At 36.6% G+C, this 16896-nt stretch overlaps 2 protein-coding genes across 2 annotated transcripts; one reads left to right on the top strand and one right to left on the bottom strand.

Annotated features, from left to right (window-relative positions):
• Positions 1 to 4: 4 nt before the first annotated feature.
• LOC126585416 (pentatricopeptide repeat-containing protein At5g66520-like) lies at positions 5 to 1903 on the bottom strand. The gene is made up of 2 exons (XM_050249849.1): positions 417 to 1903; positions 5 to 264 (listed from the first exon to the last, which is right to left on the bottom strand). The coding sequence occupies exon 1, from the start codon at positions 1810 to 1812 to the stop codon at positions 484 to 486; it is 1329 nt and encodes a 442-aa protein (XP_050105806.1). The 5' UTR covers positions 1813 to 1903; the 3' UTR covers positions 5 to 264; positions 417 to 483.
• Positions 1904 to 9339: 7436 nt separating this feature from the next.
• On the top strand, positions 9340 to 10971 carry LOC126585418 (transcription factor MYB61-like). Its single transcript, XM_050249850.1, has 2 exons — positions 9340 to 9691; positions 9866 to 10971. Exons 1-2 carry the CDS (start codon positions 9562 to 9564, stop codon positions 10735 to 10737), a joined length of 1002 nt encoding a protein of 333 aa, XP_050105807.1. The 5' UTR covers positions 9340 to 9561; the 3' UTR covers positions 10738 to 10971.
• Positions 10972 to 16896: the final 5925 nt, after the last annotated feature.

The raw sequence follows: 16896 nt of genomic DNA, 5'->3' as shown, positions 1-16896 counted from the left end.
AAAGTCAAAAAATGATAATTCCTGCTAATGCCTTTTTCTTTTTCCCTGATAACTGATACAATATGTACACTAAAACAACAATGATTGCCTTTAAGAAAGAAAAATTGTGGGAAAAAAAGGGGTGAAACATCAACAAATTGGTTTGCAAGAAAGTACAAAATGTAACTCCTATGGTACGTTGAGGAGACAAATCCGATCAACCGTTTGCTTGTGATACAGACAGCTTAAATTTGATCAATGTGACGAAGGTCAGCATTCATTTACCTGGAAAATTAGTATCGATATCAGTCAGGTCCTATCCACCATATCTCATCAGTATTTGAACTTGTAACAATCAAACCGGACAATGTTATTTTCCGAACAATGTATTATTGTCGCTCAAACAAGTAAACCATGTAATAATATTGAAAGCTCACCCCAAGTTAGGACAATCCAGGTAGATTTCATAACTTGCCCAAGGACAGATGGAATGTAAACTTTCTGCTATCCACTTCTAACAATACTAGATGCTCCGACCTTCCTCACACGTTGGTTGTTCATCAAATTCCTCACTTTTTCTGCATCATCCCACTTCCCACCCAAAGCGTACAGATTCGAGAGAAGAGAATAAACCCCACCATCGTTCTCTGGTTTTACCATCTTCATGACCTGCTCAACCACTCGTTCTGCCATCTCAAACTGTTTATGCTCCTTACAAGCAGATAAAAAAGCAGTCCAAATAACGACATTGGGCTCAAGACTCATTTTCATAATAACCTCATAAGCTTCCTCTAACAGTCCTGCCTTGCCGTACAAATCAACCATGCATCCGTAATGATGTATTCTAGGCTCCAAGCCACTTTCTTCGATCATCTTGAAATATTTCCGGCCCTCCTCAACTAGTCCTGTATGCACACAAGCACTAAGAACTCCAGTAAAGGTCAGTTCATTAGCTCTTACACTGGCCTTTTGCATCATCTCAAACAAAGACAATGCTGCTTCGCTGTAGCCATGTTGTGCCGATCCACAAATCAAAGCGGTCCAAGTCATGACATTCCTTTCTTGCATCAATTCAAAAACCTGTGCAGCTCCCTTCAAAAACCCACACTTAGCATACATGTCAACCAATATCGTACCAATTTCCACATTCAATTCCCACCCGTTCTTAGCCATAAACCCATGAACTGATTTCCCCACCAACAAACCAAGAGAACCCAAGTGGGCACAACCCGATAAAATTGAGCCCGCACTCACTTGGTCAGGCTTCAAACCTCCATCCACCATATCCCGAAACAACGATAAACCACACTCATGCTTGCCATTGTTCACGTACGCAGCTATCATGGCGGACCACGACGCAACATCTCTCAACGGCATTTCCTCAAAAACCAAACGCGCTCTTTCCACATCCCCCGACCTCGAAAACCCCGCAATCATCGTGTTCCACGTGACCGTGTTCTTCTCAGGAATTTCATCGAACAGTAGGCATGCATCCACAAACGACACAACAACGTACGCATGGAGAAGTGAAGTGGCCACAAATACATGCGAGCAAAACCCAAGTTTGATTACATGGGCATGGAGGTGTTGAATGATTGCGTGGTTCTTCAACTGGGTACACGATTTTAGCGTAAAGAGGACGGAGAAGGTATCGAAAGGAATCGAATTTCGGTGCATTTGAGAGTAGATGTGCAGAGCATTGTGGGGGGAAGAAGCATTTCGGATAGCGGAAGCCCATGAATTGTAGGTTTTGAGAAAGCAACAGAAGGAGGCGTGGTATTTGCTTTTGGGTTTTATAAGATGGTTGGAGAGAGAGATGACGAGGGATTGCATGGCTTTGCTCGTAGATAGCGCGCGCTCCCTTGTCCATGCGGTATTGCCGTTTTAGTTGCTTGCAATTTTTTTATAAATTCAAACTAATCCCTAGCTAAAATGTACATTGCCTCGAAGACACCTGTCGATCAACCATAAGCATCGCAGTACGGCGGGAACTTGATTAGAGACAAAATGTCTAACATTTGCCTCACCAAAAATCCCTATGAAAGTCCTAAGGCCATCTCTAACCGAGGGCTGGCCAGATGGCTCGTTTTAGCCCTCTGGCCCTCCAATAAATTAATATTTTAATGAACAGTACATAGTCATATTTGTCTCCATCTCCAACTGATGGCCAAAGAGCCATAGGACTTGTTTTAGCGCTGTCACAAAAAACCGTCTCCAACCGAGGGCCAAACATAATTTATTGTTTAATGTTGTTTCATGTTACTTAATTTAATTTAATGTTGTATAATGGCATAGGAAGTTATAGGAAAAAAAATAGAATTTCAAAAAAATATGAAACAAATTTTGTAAAATAGATGTTATAGGAAATAAAATGGAATTTAAAAAAATATATATGAAACAAATTTTTTAAAATAGAAGTTATGGGAAAAAAATGGAATTTAAAAAAAATATGAAAGTTATAGGAAAAAAAATGGAATTTAAAAAAAATGAAAGTTATAGGAAAAAAATGGAATTTAAAAAAAATATGAAACAAATTTTGTAAAATATAAGTTATAGGAAAAAAAGGGAATTTAAACAAAAATATGAAACAAATTTTGTAAAATAGAAGTTATGGGAAAAAATGGAATTTAAAAAAAAATTGAAACAAAATTTGTAAAATAGAAGTTACAGGAAAAAATGGAATTTAAAAAAAAATATGAAACAAATTTTGTAAAATAGAAGTTATAGAAAAAAAGGTTTAAATTCATTAAAAAAAATTTGAATACAACGGCTAGTCAACTAGCATTCATGTCGGTTATAACCGACAAGAATATATTTATATTAAATATAAATACATTCATGTTGGTTATATCCGACAGGAATACTCAGCCCCCTGGCCCAGCCAGGGCTAGCTAGATTGGGCCAACCCTTTGGCCCTTTCAGATTCTGTGGAGCCCACGAATCCGCTAGCCTAACCCTCGGTTGGAGACGATTTTCGGACTATTTTCGACCCTCTGGCCTTCTAAACCCTTCGGTTAAAAATGGCCTAAGAATCCCTGTGAAAGTCACCTTATTAGGCTCCGTACCAGTTTGTTACATCTCCTCATACAAAGACAATGCTGCTCTACTGGAGCCACGTTCGGTTTTTCTGATCCGCATATCAATGCATTCCACGACCCGACGCGACATTTACACTTAGCATACGAGAGATTTTCTGTGCATTCAAAACACGAGGTAATATAATATGTATTATTATATAAGTGATGAGATACTTATATTAAAAATTTAACAACTTAAAAAATAAAATTTCTCTCTATTTATATAATGACATATGGTGTATTGCATGTCTTTAGGCACATTGAAAATTTTCTCCTTAGCCTGCATGTCAACCAATGTAGTACCAAGTTTCACACTGAGCTCCCATTGGTTCTTGACCATTAACCCATGAACTGATTTCCCCAGCAACCACCCAAACAAGAGGATAAAACAGAGAATGCAATCCCTCAGACCTTCTCATTTACCATAGTCCGAAACAGCAATAAGATACGCTTTTGCGCGTACCCAATGATCATGGCAGACCATGAATGAAGTTAGAGGTGGCGGATTAAACTATAGAGTTGTTAATGGGTATTCATTAAAACTGATTTAGTTTGATTTCACCTAACATCACCGCTTAATGTGGTAATTTATCACCTCTACGTGAATTAATGTCTCTCACTTCACTTGCATCTCCTCGTTTTGATTCCCCCCACATACACTATCGCTGCCTTTAAAAAGGTAGTCAGATAAAATGCAACACTTAATTTTAGGTTCTTCTTCCAATATATATCAACTGTGCAAACAATCATTCAAACTGAAAAATGATAGTTTGACAAGCGATAAGTATATATATTTATTTTATTCGTTCAACGTCTTAGTGGGTGTGTATATATATGTTTTAATTAAATTCACAAAATCAATCTACTCCAGCATTGCTATATAGGAAGTGACTAAGTGATAATTTCATTAATAAAAAAGAAAATACAATTTATGACAAGGGGGACATGAAGCCTAATTAACCATGACAATGAAAGAAAGCCATGAAAAACAAGCAAACAAAATAACATCAATAAAAGAAAACCTATTGAAAATGATAGCTTGGAAGACACACATAATCTCAATAATACTTTGAAAAAAATAAAAGTAGGAGGAGAATCCCACCAAACAAGACCAGTTGAAGAGGTGCCATGATTTGCTAGAGCATCAACAACTTGATTACTTTCCCTACAAATGTGAGAAGACCGAAAATGAATTTGGGGAATTCGATGCAAACAGTTTCCCTACTCACCCTCAATTGCCAAGGCACCAACTGAGAAGAGCGCAAGAAATCAATAATCAAAGCAAAATGTACTTCCAACCAAATAATTAAGTATCTAGTCCCGCACTGAAGCCAAACCAATACTGCTAGTATTTTTTTACTTATTTTTTAATCTTTCGCTTTAGAAGTTAGATAAAAATTGCTTATGTGACTTAATGAATGGTAAAACTATTTCTAAATAAGTTGTAACGTTTTTCTTTATGAGCAAGCAAAAAATCTTGTGAAAACTCAACAATCTCATTTTTCACAAGAAAATATTACTCACACTTCCCCTTATCTGCAACATCATGTGCATGGTTGTGAGGAAACTAATCAAGTTACATCCAATAATCCAAATGAATCAATGTATCAGTTGGAGTACCATTCTTTTTTCCATGGCTAGCTGTAAGATAGCCATTACACGGTAGCTGTAAAGAACCAAAACAAAGCGTGGCCTCCTCAAAAATTCCAAAAAGTGGAACAGAACGTACTATAGAGAGAGATTAATGTAACTAATAAATATTTTAATGGATATAATATAGGGAACTTTAACGAAAAGCACCCGGTACTGTTCACTTTAACGAAAAACCACATTTTTACACTAAAAAGTCAATCCTGGTACTATTCACTTTACTCTTTATTTTGTCCTTATCATTAAAACTCAAAGTTTTCAAGCCATTTTCATTAGTTTTCCTTATAATATATGTCAAGCAATCAATGGCTACTAGTCAAATTAGACAGCCAAGAGCATACATTCTCTTACAATATCTGTATACAATTAAGGTGTACTTTCGCATACAATATCTATTAATTAATTTGAAGTGTAAACTTTGATTATTCACTTGAACACTTCATATCCTTATCCTTTTTCCTTGTTTCTCCAAAGCTGAAACTATCATAACGTATTTCTGTCCTTTTAGTAGTTGTATCTGCCACTTCTGAGATCCCTCTCTCTCTATCTAAAACCCTATTAGTGTAGAATATTTATCCATATATAAGAAATCATCGTTTCATGAAATTATTCTACTAGGCTTCTAGGTTTTGGGTCATGAGCTGTGATGTTTATCCTTCAGAGTTTTGTTAATCATGTTTACAAGACATTGGCAATTGCCAGCATAAGAAACCTACCTGCATGCATGCATGTCTAAAATATGGAGGTGGATTGTCTACCCTCCAATTTCCATACTCTTCTCATCTCCTTCTGTTTTTGTGGTCACGGTTAAGCCATATCAACATTTTATATTGATTTTTTTTATAAAAATAATAAAACAAAAGGTAATAGGAATATAAAATGTTAACGTGGCTTAATCGTGACCACACAAAATAGGAGGAGATGAGAAGAGTAGTGACAATCCACCTCCGTTTACTCCCTAAAATATAGAGCAACGCATATCATATAAATATAAAAGCATTAATCATAGGCATTCCGATCTTATATTCTCTTGCTGTTCTTGTGGTACACTTGTTTAGACCAGTAAGCCACCTCTACGTACCCAAATTCTTCACTGCATCCAATTGATAGGCACTGCAATATTGAGAATTCTTACCTAATCGTGAAGATTAATTCTAAATAAGAGGTAAGCTGCACATATTTTCCATTTTCCTTGTTGGCATGCGTTTTGACTTTCGAGTGCATAGATTATGTTTGTCAAGGTAATGTAATTGTATTTGTTCACAAGGTTTCTGTCCGTACAACCCCAAAAGGAAACAAGTGGGCAGCAGCACGCTACAAAGGGAGGCAAATTTTAGCCAATGACCCCTTGAAATACATATTGGGTAAAAAGAAGGTCACGAGAAGCCCGAGTTAGCCCGAGTGGTGAATAAAGGTGGGACCTATAAGGATAACAATAAAATAGGTTTAGATTTGATTCTTATTAAAGGCGAATTTGAATTACATATTGTAAATTCATTGTGAGTCTAAGCACACCCCTTCCCCTTTAAGGAAAGGGATCCCCATTTTTTTTTCATAAAAATGGGTATTAGTTGTGGAGTCAACACCACATCAAACTTTAACGATCCGAACCGTCTATTTTTCATGTTGCACCTCATAGATCATCCTTGCAAAGTATTAGCCAAATCGAAAATGTTTAAGACATCTAATTGAGTTCAAATAAATTAACAAATACTTTGTTATATAAGAAACAATGAAATTTTATCTTGATAATTAAATAGGCAAATGTTTTCAGATTGAATTGAATTTTTGTAAGGATGATCTATGAAACGAGATTTACAAAATAGACGGTTCAGATCGTTGAAGTTCGATGTAGAGTGGACCCCACACCTAATCCTCATTTTTTGAAAAAAATGAAAATCCCTTTGAATAAAAGGCTTGTATATATATGTGTGTGTGTAGAGTGTAATAAAATAAAGTCATTAAAATAGTGATATTCAAAGGGATAATTAAGTAACAAGATAAAGAAAGATAGCAAACCACGCTTTATGACTGTTGCAGAAAATAATCATGTATGTATTATGTGCAGGTTCAATCACACCAATTCCTTTCCTTCTTAACAACTAATTACTATTTAACCGACTAACATTAATCGCTCTACTAAAAAAGATTAAAAAATTAAATACAAAAAGGTTATGAAAAGGAGCGAGGGCAAGAAATTTATAAATTAATAATAGGAGTGATGAACACTAATATATTACATTGATAATTTTACTAGTGGGGATAATCAACTTGTTTTGCCTTTTGCATAACTTTCTTCAAAGTTATGATAATCAAAACACAAGGCCAAAAAAAGAAACAGATGATTATAGAAACTGTCGGTAAGAATCAGATTACTATATGCGCAGAAAGATTATAATGGACTGCTGGTCCATATCATTCTTGTTAGATATTAGTGATGATCATAGGATATTTCATTTGACTCTTAAACATGGGATCTAAAAAGCTTAATCTCCTTAATTACCCAGCTTGAGCATCATGCATATTTGTGCAACTCCAAATTAAAGTTAGACAAAGAACAGTGGGTGATGAGTCAACACATAACAACAAATGAAGAAAAGGGAAAAGTTGGGATTGGACTTGGGGAATTATGATGGAAGAGATTCTTAATTTTCGGATATATCCTTATGAATCTATAACACTCATTACGTGATGCTGACCCATGATAACTTTATAGACTCATAGAGATATACTTCTGGAGACATAAGAGCCATTAATAAGTTAAGAAATAAATTGTTTTAATCAATGGACAACGGCCTGAGAAAGATACAAGGCAAATGCATAAAACACTTCAGCGCTCCTCTCGATCGTTCTGATGAGGGATGATCTCTGATCTGTTCAGCCATGTGAAAACATGCAGGTTATACAACTATTTGGTTTTGATTAAATTATAATGTGAATTATATGTTCTTTTGATCTCTGATTTGTTTAATCTAATCTTTACATATCTCTCTTTCTAGCTAGTAAACCTTTCTAATTTCTTGGCTACTCATGCAAACGAATTTCTTTCACCCTTATGAGTCTTGTTGGATCAGTATTATATTACTCAAGCTTAATTTGGTTTATTAAGCAGACTAATTACTTCACTTTAGCTTGGTGTTCTGACATGTGCTATTTCATGTTCGACAAGACAAAGGGACTTTTCCAATTTCTGTACTAAACAAGAAAAAGTTATCGTTGCCCTCAGTGTAATGGTTTCTTAGGGGGCCAACGGAGACAATTTTGACAATAATAGAAGGTGGAAAGATGTATTGGCTGGTTTAATATAGTATGTTTGTTCTTTAATTTTTTGCTTTTCCACGTGATTTCCTCCTAAAGAAAATTAGTTTACGAGGGCAAACGATTAATTAATTAAGTTTTAAACAAAAGGATAATTAGGGAAAGTAAGGTAGCAAGGGACAGGGGTGAAAGACGCTGAAAGGAGACATATCCAATCATCATCTGCTTCGTTGATACCAAGAAACTATGATTGAAATCTTCAAGCAACGGTTGAGTGAAGCAAGGATGTATGTCAGATGCAGCCTATTCCGATTTACAAATTATAAGACGTAAATGGCATAAAAATGTATACATATATAGAAATGTTTGTGTGGAAGGAAATGATGTAGTTAGCTTTAAATCATTAGGCTTCCCACTAATGACCATTAATTATATATAAATCTATTCATTCCAAATAGTATGATTCAATTATATATGTTTCTATGTTTGATAAAGATGTGGTTACATCATGACGTTTGGGAAAGAGAGTTTGTCAAGATTTCATTATAAAATTTAAAGAAAAACGCAAAGAAGATCAAAATCAAACGTTTAATTAACCTAGGGGTAAAGTAATTACTTTTTATATTGTTTTTTACTGTTTCTTAAACTTGCATCTTTTAACTATGTTGGCTGGGAATCACTTCAATCCTTCATTCAATAATTTCTTTATATACAGAAATGATGATATTATTGACACTTTAAAAAAATCGTTCCGCACTCTTCTAAGTGTTATTCCTCTCTTATAATTTTACATATTTCAGGTGCAGAACGAAATTTGGGAATACTAATAACAATTTTTCAATAGAAAAAAATATTCTCATAATATGTAAGGCCCTTGAAGCTTAAGTGATCAAAGAGCCTTTAGCCATAAGGTCCTATATTCCATTTCCTTAGATACATAATATATATATATATATATATATATATATATATATATCATACTTTGATCACATTATACCACAATTGATGTGTATTTGAAATATATTTACGGAAGTGATTTCCTCCGCATGTTTTTATTCTTCTTTCACACTTTTTTTTTAAAAACAAAATTTGAGAAGAATTACATAAATATGCATGTGCAGAGGAAGAAAAAGAGTGTGGGAAATCATTTTTCTGTATCAGTGTGATTAGAGATAAAATACGATCCTCACTAATTGCAATATTACTCCACAAATCAAACAGTTCATTTTAAGGAGGACCATGCTTTGAAATTTCTTAGTTCATTTTAAGAAGGACCATGCTCTGTAATTTCTTACTCATCAAGTAAGATTCAAACTATTATTAAAGAAAAGTAACAATCAAGTTAATTGAGACCCATTTAGTTGAATGAGATAGGTTAGGAAGCTACCAAAACACTCAAAGAGAGACTCAGACTCAGTGGTCCTCTCTCTCTCTCTCTCTCTCTATTACAATAAGATGTTTGCCTTTTTTCTAAAATTGGATGTTTAAGAAACATATTAAACATATTTAAGGTAAACGAGCCACATCCAGACTAGATGACAATCAATGGTGTGTGTGCTAATTAATATTGAAAGAGCCTGAGGATCGACAGAAAAGGATGGGCCATACCTGTTGCAGCAAACAGAAAGTTAAGAGAGGACTGTGGTCTCCTGAAGAAGATGAGAAGCTGTTGAATCATATCAACACCTATGGCCATGGTTCATGGAGCTCTGTCCCAGAACTAGCTGGTACGTATATTTCCGTAGCCATCAATTACTTTTATCAATATTCTCTCAGCAGAGATATGGGCACTTAGCAAAATTGACTAGAGTATGTTTCCTTCTCCACATACCAGTTTGAAAACTCTATCCTCATAATTTCAACAACGTCGTTTTGTGATCTTGTTCCATTGTTAATTGCAGGTTTGGAGAGGTGTGGAAAGAGTTGCAGATTGAGGTGGATAAACTATTTGCGACCAGATCTCAAGAGGGGTTCATTTTCTGAGATAGAAGAGAGAACCATCGTTGAAGTTCATAGGATTTTAGGCAACAAATGGGCTCAGATAGCCAAGCATTTGCCAGGTAGAACAGACAATGAGGTCAAGAATTTTTGGAACTCATGCATCAAGAAGAAGCTCATTGCACAAGGTTTTGATCCCAACACCCACAATCTTCTCCCTTCTTCCAAAGCTAACCCTAGTAACATCAACAACAACAACAATAATAATATTCATGCATGCAATATGTTTTCTCCATCTTCTTTTTTCTCTGTAAATTCTTCACATGTCTCAGCAGATGCTTCCATAGACATATTGGAAGCAGCTTATCTCACATTACCTTCTACTTCGTCTCCAAATGCAAATCACGAAAGCTCACCCATATCAACCTATGAATTCCAAAACCCTAATATGGTTTGGAGTGAATTTCAAAACCCTAATATGGTTTGGAGTACTACTCCGGTCCAAGAGCAAATTAATCCAAATTTTTTAACAGAGTCCATGGAGATAAATAGTGTCCCAACAATCTCCACTTCTCACTCGTATCCAATATCAGAGCTTGAAAATATTGTAAATGAGAGCTTTCAACCCATAACTAAATCCACAAACCCAGAAGACATACAATTGCAGTCACAACAGGAGGAGGCTTGTGAAGTGGTGGAAGATGAGGAGACAAACATGGACGTTTCATTTGGAAGCTCTAACTTTGATATGAATTTTATGGAGTCTACAGCATTGCCTTGTGGAATGTATAATTACCAACTGAGTCCAATGGATCAACTTGCACGGAATGGTTAGACATTCTGGGACTTCTCTTTTAGCAATTTGACTTTTCCATTTTTTGGGTTGGGGGTCTTTTACATTTTGTTTTATATTTGTAATTTTATTTTGAGACTCTATTGTGCAATAATTTTTTATATAACGCTATTTTTACACCAAGGGAGTGAATGAATTAGTTTCGAACTCGCAACACTATATTTATATTAAAGAAGTGAATGAATAAATTAATTTCAAACTTGCAATCTACAGTATTAATTGACTCTACTGTGCAAATAATAATTGTTGACTTAAGAGTACTTTTTTTATTTTTATAAATTCTTTGCTAAAATCATCGTGCAGTTAGCCAATGAACACCATTATTATGTTGACAAAACGTGAAGGACGCACCACCAATATAGGGACTGCGTGCATTCCACTCGAGTTTGGACCATGCTGCATCTAGATACTATAATTAAATTGCCTTTAATTTTTTTTATTTTCTAATCAGCTCATGAGTGGGATATGAGAAATCGAGCTCAAAATTTATTTTCAAAGAGAAACATCATTAGATTATAAACTAGTTCATTAACTTAGAAATTTATTTAAGTGATGAGGGCCTAGTTAGTGTTTGGAGGAAATTAAAGACCTGATCAAGTTGATCCCATGGAGCCATTGCCCTAGAGCATGCGACATGGCTGCCCCATCGAGTGGCTCGCGCGTGCTGCAGTTTCTCTCTCAACCATACTTTGTATTGGGTTCAAATCTAACCGTACGTCTTGGCTTTCTTCTTTTCTTTTTGTAAGTAATAGTTGACAGTTGAAAGGGTTGTGGTGCTTTCTTCTTTGCCTTGGGTTTGTCACATTAGGTTTTTCCAAAATAAGGTCCTCACTAAAGTTATTGTAGCTAGCTAAATGACCCAAATGTCAGTTTGGTTAGTCACCACTTCCAACAATACTTACAATCTATTTTATTCTCTTGAAGCCCACAATCAATGTAATTTTATAATTTTTAATGATTAACCAAAATTTAACTCTCTCTCTTCTCCAAACTAAATCCAATTAGTTATTGTTCATCGTCAACTCATTTTTAGAAGAGTAATGCTACACTTACCATATATTTGTACTATTTTTCTAATAAAGGTAGAATCTACCATCATATGTAAGTCTCATATCTAACAGAGAGATAGTACAAATATGTGGTAAGAATAACATTTTTGTTTTTAAACACAAAAAAATAAAGATTGCCATCTATTGAGGCTTCGGGTGGTCATCATCCCGGATACTTCCTTGCTAACGTTTATCGCTCAAAACATATTTCGTGTTTGCAGTGGCGAATTAAGATTTGATCATTGGGAGTTCGTAGTGTTAAATGTGTAAGTTTTTTTTAATATAAATAGAGTGCGAAGTGCACAAAAAAATTTAGTTTATTCAATGAGGCATTTCGTCAAACACTGGGCTTGTTGTTGCCAGTCAAACTATGTTGCGCACATGTCAACAGATATCGACATATACCGAAACAATTTGATAAGTGTTATCGAGAGAATTTGTCGAGTGTTGTCGATGTCTGAGTACTGCCGAGATATATGCCTAGCAGACATTACATCAAACACTTGGTGAACATAAAAAGAACCATACCAAACATTCAAAGGATTGTCAGAAGAACTTTCACATGTATATTTCTCAGGATCTGGGTGGTCCTAGTACCACCTTGATTCCAATGGACATCCGCCACTACGTGTATAACCTAGTATGTTATAAAGTATCTTATACACATAGAATAACTTATACATCAAAGCATAATAAAATTTTCGAATTCCCCAAAAAAGTTGGGTTATGATCGTTTAATCTATCGGATCATTTCTTGTTCTAATCTTTACACACCTCATCTTTAGAAATTTTCTTGGAGGTTGATGATTGACCACCCCATTTGACTAATCCAGTTGTTTAAGTTAACCAAGATAAAATGAGTTGATGATGAAAAATTGGTCGTTTCTGTTTTTCACCTTCATTTTGTTATGAATTGATGAAATTGACATGAAAAAAGTTGGTAGGTGCAAGTCACGTGATCAAACTTACCAAAATCATAGACAAAAATTTATGTAAGTGACGTTTTGTCCAAAGATTTTAAGTCCAAGTAATTAACCGTAATTGTTGACCCTAAAAACTACCAAGCCTACGTGGCGCACAAGCCGAGTAATTAGTAAGTTAACTACGTCATTTGGTTGTATGCGGGGCGTGCCAACTGGTCGGCCGAGCTCGACCGAGGAGTAAAATTTGTTGATATTGCGTTGGGTGCGCTGCTGACTTCTGAATCTCGCGACTGCGGTCGAGGAAGGAAGTTGTCTCGGCCTTCGGGTTCTAGAGCCTGAAGACAAGGCTGCTAACTTAGCGAAGTTCAATATCAAATTCGGCTTTCAATGTGCCGAATGTAGTAACTTGTAACACCTCATTTTGCCGAAAAGGCTAATGAGATGACCTCGACCAATAAGGATCCGGAAATCCTTCTCGACCGAGACTTGGATAAATAACCAACCGTCCTCGCCGCAGTGCTATTGATGCCAACGGAAGATGCTGCGAGATCGGCTGATTCTAAGGCGACAGAGCTATCTATGCCGACTAAAGATATCACCGGTTGCTTTCACAGTGTTGTTGATGCCAACAGAAGATGTGTCAGCGAAAAGAGAAAATAAAAAAAATCTCAAAGTTGTTGAGAGAGTTTGCACAGGGCAGTTGTGTGTTGAATTGGAAGGGTCTCGAACGATGCACAACCTCTTCTATTTATAGCACCGGATACCTTCAAGGTCGAGTTAAAAACCTACCCGGATTAGGACTTCTTCTCCCAATCAAACTCCAACTCGACCAGTCCTTTTTCACTATACTTTTGAACCCAGTCCTATATCGAGCCGGATTCACTTCCGGGTTGTTAATATCGCTGAGACTCCTCATTGTACCAGGATTCGACTCGTCTTGCAGCATGACTTAACCGACCCAGGTTTGGAAGCCCACGACCTAACCGATCCAAAACTAAACGATCCCTGATAACCTTGTCGTAAGGCCTTCTGGGCCGAGAATGATGTATGATGAATAGACGTGAGGATCCGGTGAGGATCTTCACCGAGATCCTCATTCCAATCTTCCAACATTTTGTCTGCGCCACAGCGCCACCTCAGCAACCCGGATATCAACGGTTATGGTAGGGACTCGTGACCGTTTTCCATAAAGCCCTCCACCTTTTCGACACTTCCACCACCTTCCCCCCTTTTCTGCGCTAAACAACACAAAAGACACAGCAGCTTCAACGTTGCTCTCTGTTTCTCTGCAAAACCATGGCAGGAGGTACGATAAGATCTCATCCCTTCAACTTTTTCAGCTTTATTTTTGTGGGTTTTTTTCGAAACACTGATCAGATTATGAATTCGGGCTCTTCAGATCTTCCTGGGTTTTACTATGATGGGAGAAGAACAGGTACTTCCCACTCAAAGGCCCCATCCCGGGCTCTCGTCGTATGACTGCTTCTGCTTCTTCCAGCGCTCAGACGCCGGCCAAGGTACGCTGGTGGTTCTGCATTTGAACTTTGAACCCAAATTTTTTGCTTTTCCAGGTTTGCATGTTGTTAGGAGTTTTTCCTGTTTCAAAGTTTGTATCTTTGTTGTTTTTACTGTTTTTAAGCTTGACATTGCTCTGGATGTTTCTATTTTTAATGGGTTATCACTTGAATTTATGTTTTGTTGCTACTTGTGTTTTGGTTGGGGAGTTCACTTTTGTGTTCCAATTGCTTTGTTGAAGCTCTTTAGTTACTTATAGTGAGTTTTTCATGTCACACTAATGAGAGGTTACTTACAATTGTCATTAGAATCGAGCTAGTTCGAAAAAATTTATGGCTTGCTGGGAATTTTGTGTATTTAGTATTTACACCTTAAAGTTAGTGAATTGCTATTAGCACTCTAAAATGGCATGCCAAGAATTTCATGTCATACAGGATGAATATTTTGGTTTGTCAACTGCAGCTCCCATATTAGGACTTTGATAAATGGAGTGGTTAGCGGAGTAAAATCTGTTGCAGTTTAATTAGTTTGATAGCCGCAAGATCATGTCCTTGTAGTGATAATTTCTTTTGCTTTGGTTAGCATATTAATGACCTTAATCATAGATTAGTGTCCACTGTTGTAAGGTTGCAACTAAACTAGTGAATTTCTAGGCAGGCATCCCTTTTATTATATGTATTTTGCATCGTATTACTTATTGAACACATAGATGGAAAGTAGTTGTTTCTTCTCTGAGATTACCATAGCTTCTTATTCTCTGTTTTGTTATGCTTTTATTTCGGTGATTTACATAATTGTCAAAATACTTGACTCTGGCTGTAATTCATCTTGCTGTAGGCGAACAACTCATGTAGGCGAACAAGCGTAAGAACTTCTAAGATGCTTCAGGCTAGGGAGTTATGCGGTAATCTCATTCCTTTCAATAAAGGGAGGTGTAACTTCAATGAGGAATTCCAAAAGGCACAAGCATGCCATCCTGTGGTATGTTAATGTAGGCCTTCAGTTTAAGATTTTAAAGTTAAGTTTACCAATTAGCACATTATGATTTCCACCAATTTGTTTCCAGGTTTTACTTTCAGCTTGATTAGTGCCCTAATTCATACTGAAAGATTTTTTTTGTTCTTTTTTTATTAGGAATAGAGAGGTCGCACTTGGTGCAATGGCAAGTGCCTTCGCCCATGAGCGGTAGATCTCGGGTTCGAGACTCGGGAGCAGCCTCTCCATAAATGGGGGTAAGGCTAGCCGACATTCACCTCTCCCAGACCCTGCGTAAAGCGGGAGCCTTGTGCACTGGGTACGACCTTTTTATTAGGAATAGCATATATACCATTATTAGACGTAATAGTATACATTTAATTTCAAAATTTTACTGTAAGCCTATGTGAGTCTCTATTTGGCATGCAGGGCCAAGTTTAGAATCCAGCAACATATAGGTTGCAGCAGGAAACTTGCAACGTATAGGTTACAGCAGGAAACTTGCAACAAATGACGGCAGGAAATTGTAATTTTGTTTTATTTTGGTGTTCTATGAACTGCAGGTGTGGAAGTATCAGGAAACAAAAGAGTTAAGTGATGGTGCTTTGGGGCGGATTTGCATGAATTGCAGGTTTGGAAGTGTCGGCATCTTTTCTTATGCTGTGTAACACAGGTCTTTAGATATGCAACACTTGACAATCATTAATAAGAACATGAATGTTTTTAATGGTCCTTGCTTGAGTTGAATTCATTGTCATCTATATATACATTACCCTGTTCCTCTCAACACATCAGATATCTAGCAATCAATTAAAATTTTGCATTCCATGACTAGAGGTCCAATTTTTTTAAAGAGAAAGAACTGGGTTGATGCCTGGGTAGTAAGTAACCTCAGGGAAAAGGCGAAAACATCCAGATATGGTTTTTTTCTAAGGTTGCTGCTGCAACGATTTTGGTCAATGTCATTCTGATTAGTTCTTGTTTTTTTTTCAGGTGAAGCTTTACCACCAACGCCTAATCCAAAGAGGAGCTGTACAATCTTACGAGGGGCATGTGAATTCCGATACTCGTTTGCACTTTGCAGCTTGGAGTTGACCCATCTGAGAGATTTGTCATGTCAGGTGAATATTATTATTGCTTATGCCATTTATTTTGGGCAAGTTCTAGCCTTTGACGTTTGCTTATATATTTTTCTTTTAGGCGGAGAGGACTGCAATTTACGACTTTGAAGTATTAAGTCTGGTAAACTGCCTTTCGAGGATATATAAATTCTGTAACACAATCCCCTTCAACTGGGTGCTGGCGAAGAGCTGAACGTACGTACTCTCTACTTCTCTTGTGCTCTCATTCTTCGTGCCATTCTCCCCATTTTATTGACATCTATTTTCTTCTATTCCGTAGGGTTTAAGGGAGATCAGGATGACAGGCCAAATTAGGAATGCCTTGATTCCAAAAGTGATGGTTTGGGTACATGGATTGGATCACAGGAATGACTATTTTACATGCACTGACAAGTGTGAAGGGTGGAAAAATGCTGTTACAAAAGTTTTACAAATGTGCAAAGCTTGGGATTTCTTTTGATGATCGAGTGTAGCAATCTTAATGCTCACCATGCCGAAGCCATTTATGGGCTCAAACGCAAGGCAACGCTACTGTGAGGAGATATAAGAAGGCGCGAT

Source organism: Malus sylvestris, chromosome 10, assembly GCF_916048215.2.
Source record: "Malus sylvestris chromosome 10, drMalSylv7.2, whole genome shotgun sequence".
Classification (NCBI taxonomy): domain Eukaryota; kingdom Viridiplantae; phylum Streptophyta; class Magnoliopsida; order Rosales; family Rosaceae; genus Malus; species Malus sylvestris.
The sequence above is the reverse complement of the archived record's forward strand: the minus strand, read 5'-3'. Positions and strand labels throughout refer to the sequence as shown.

What these genes read in the sequence shown, in the direction of transcription:
- LOC126585416 (XM_050249849.1), bottom strand. Translation starts at nt 1,812, where the DNA reads ATGCAATCCCTCGTCATCTCTCTCTCCAACCATCTTATAAAACCCAAA.
- LOC126585418 (XM_050249850.1), top strand. Translation starts at nt 9,562, where the DNA reads ATGGGCCATACCTGTTGCAGCAAACAGAAAGTTAAGAGAGGACTGTGG. An exon ending in CTCTGTCCCAGAACTAGCTG is followed by an intron (nt 9,692 to 9,865) that starts GTACGTATATTT and finishes TGTTAATTGCAG; the next exon opens with GTTTGGAGAGGTGTGGAAAG.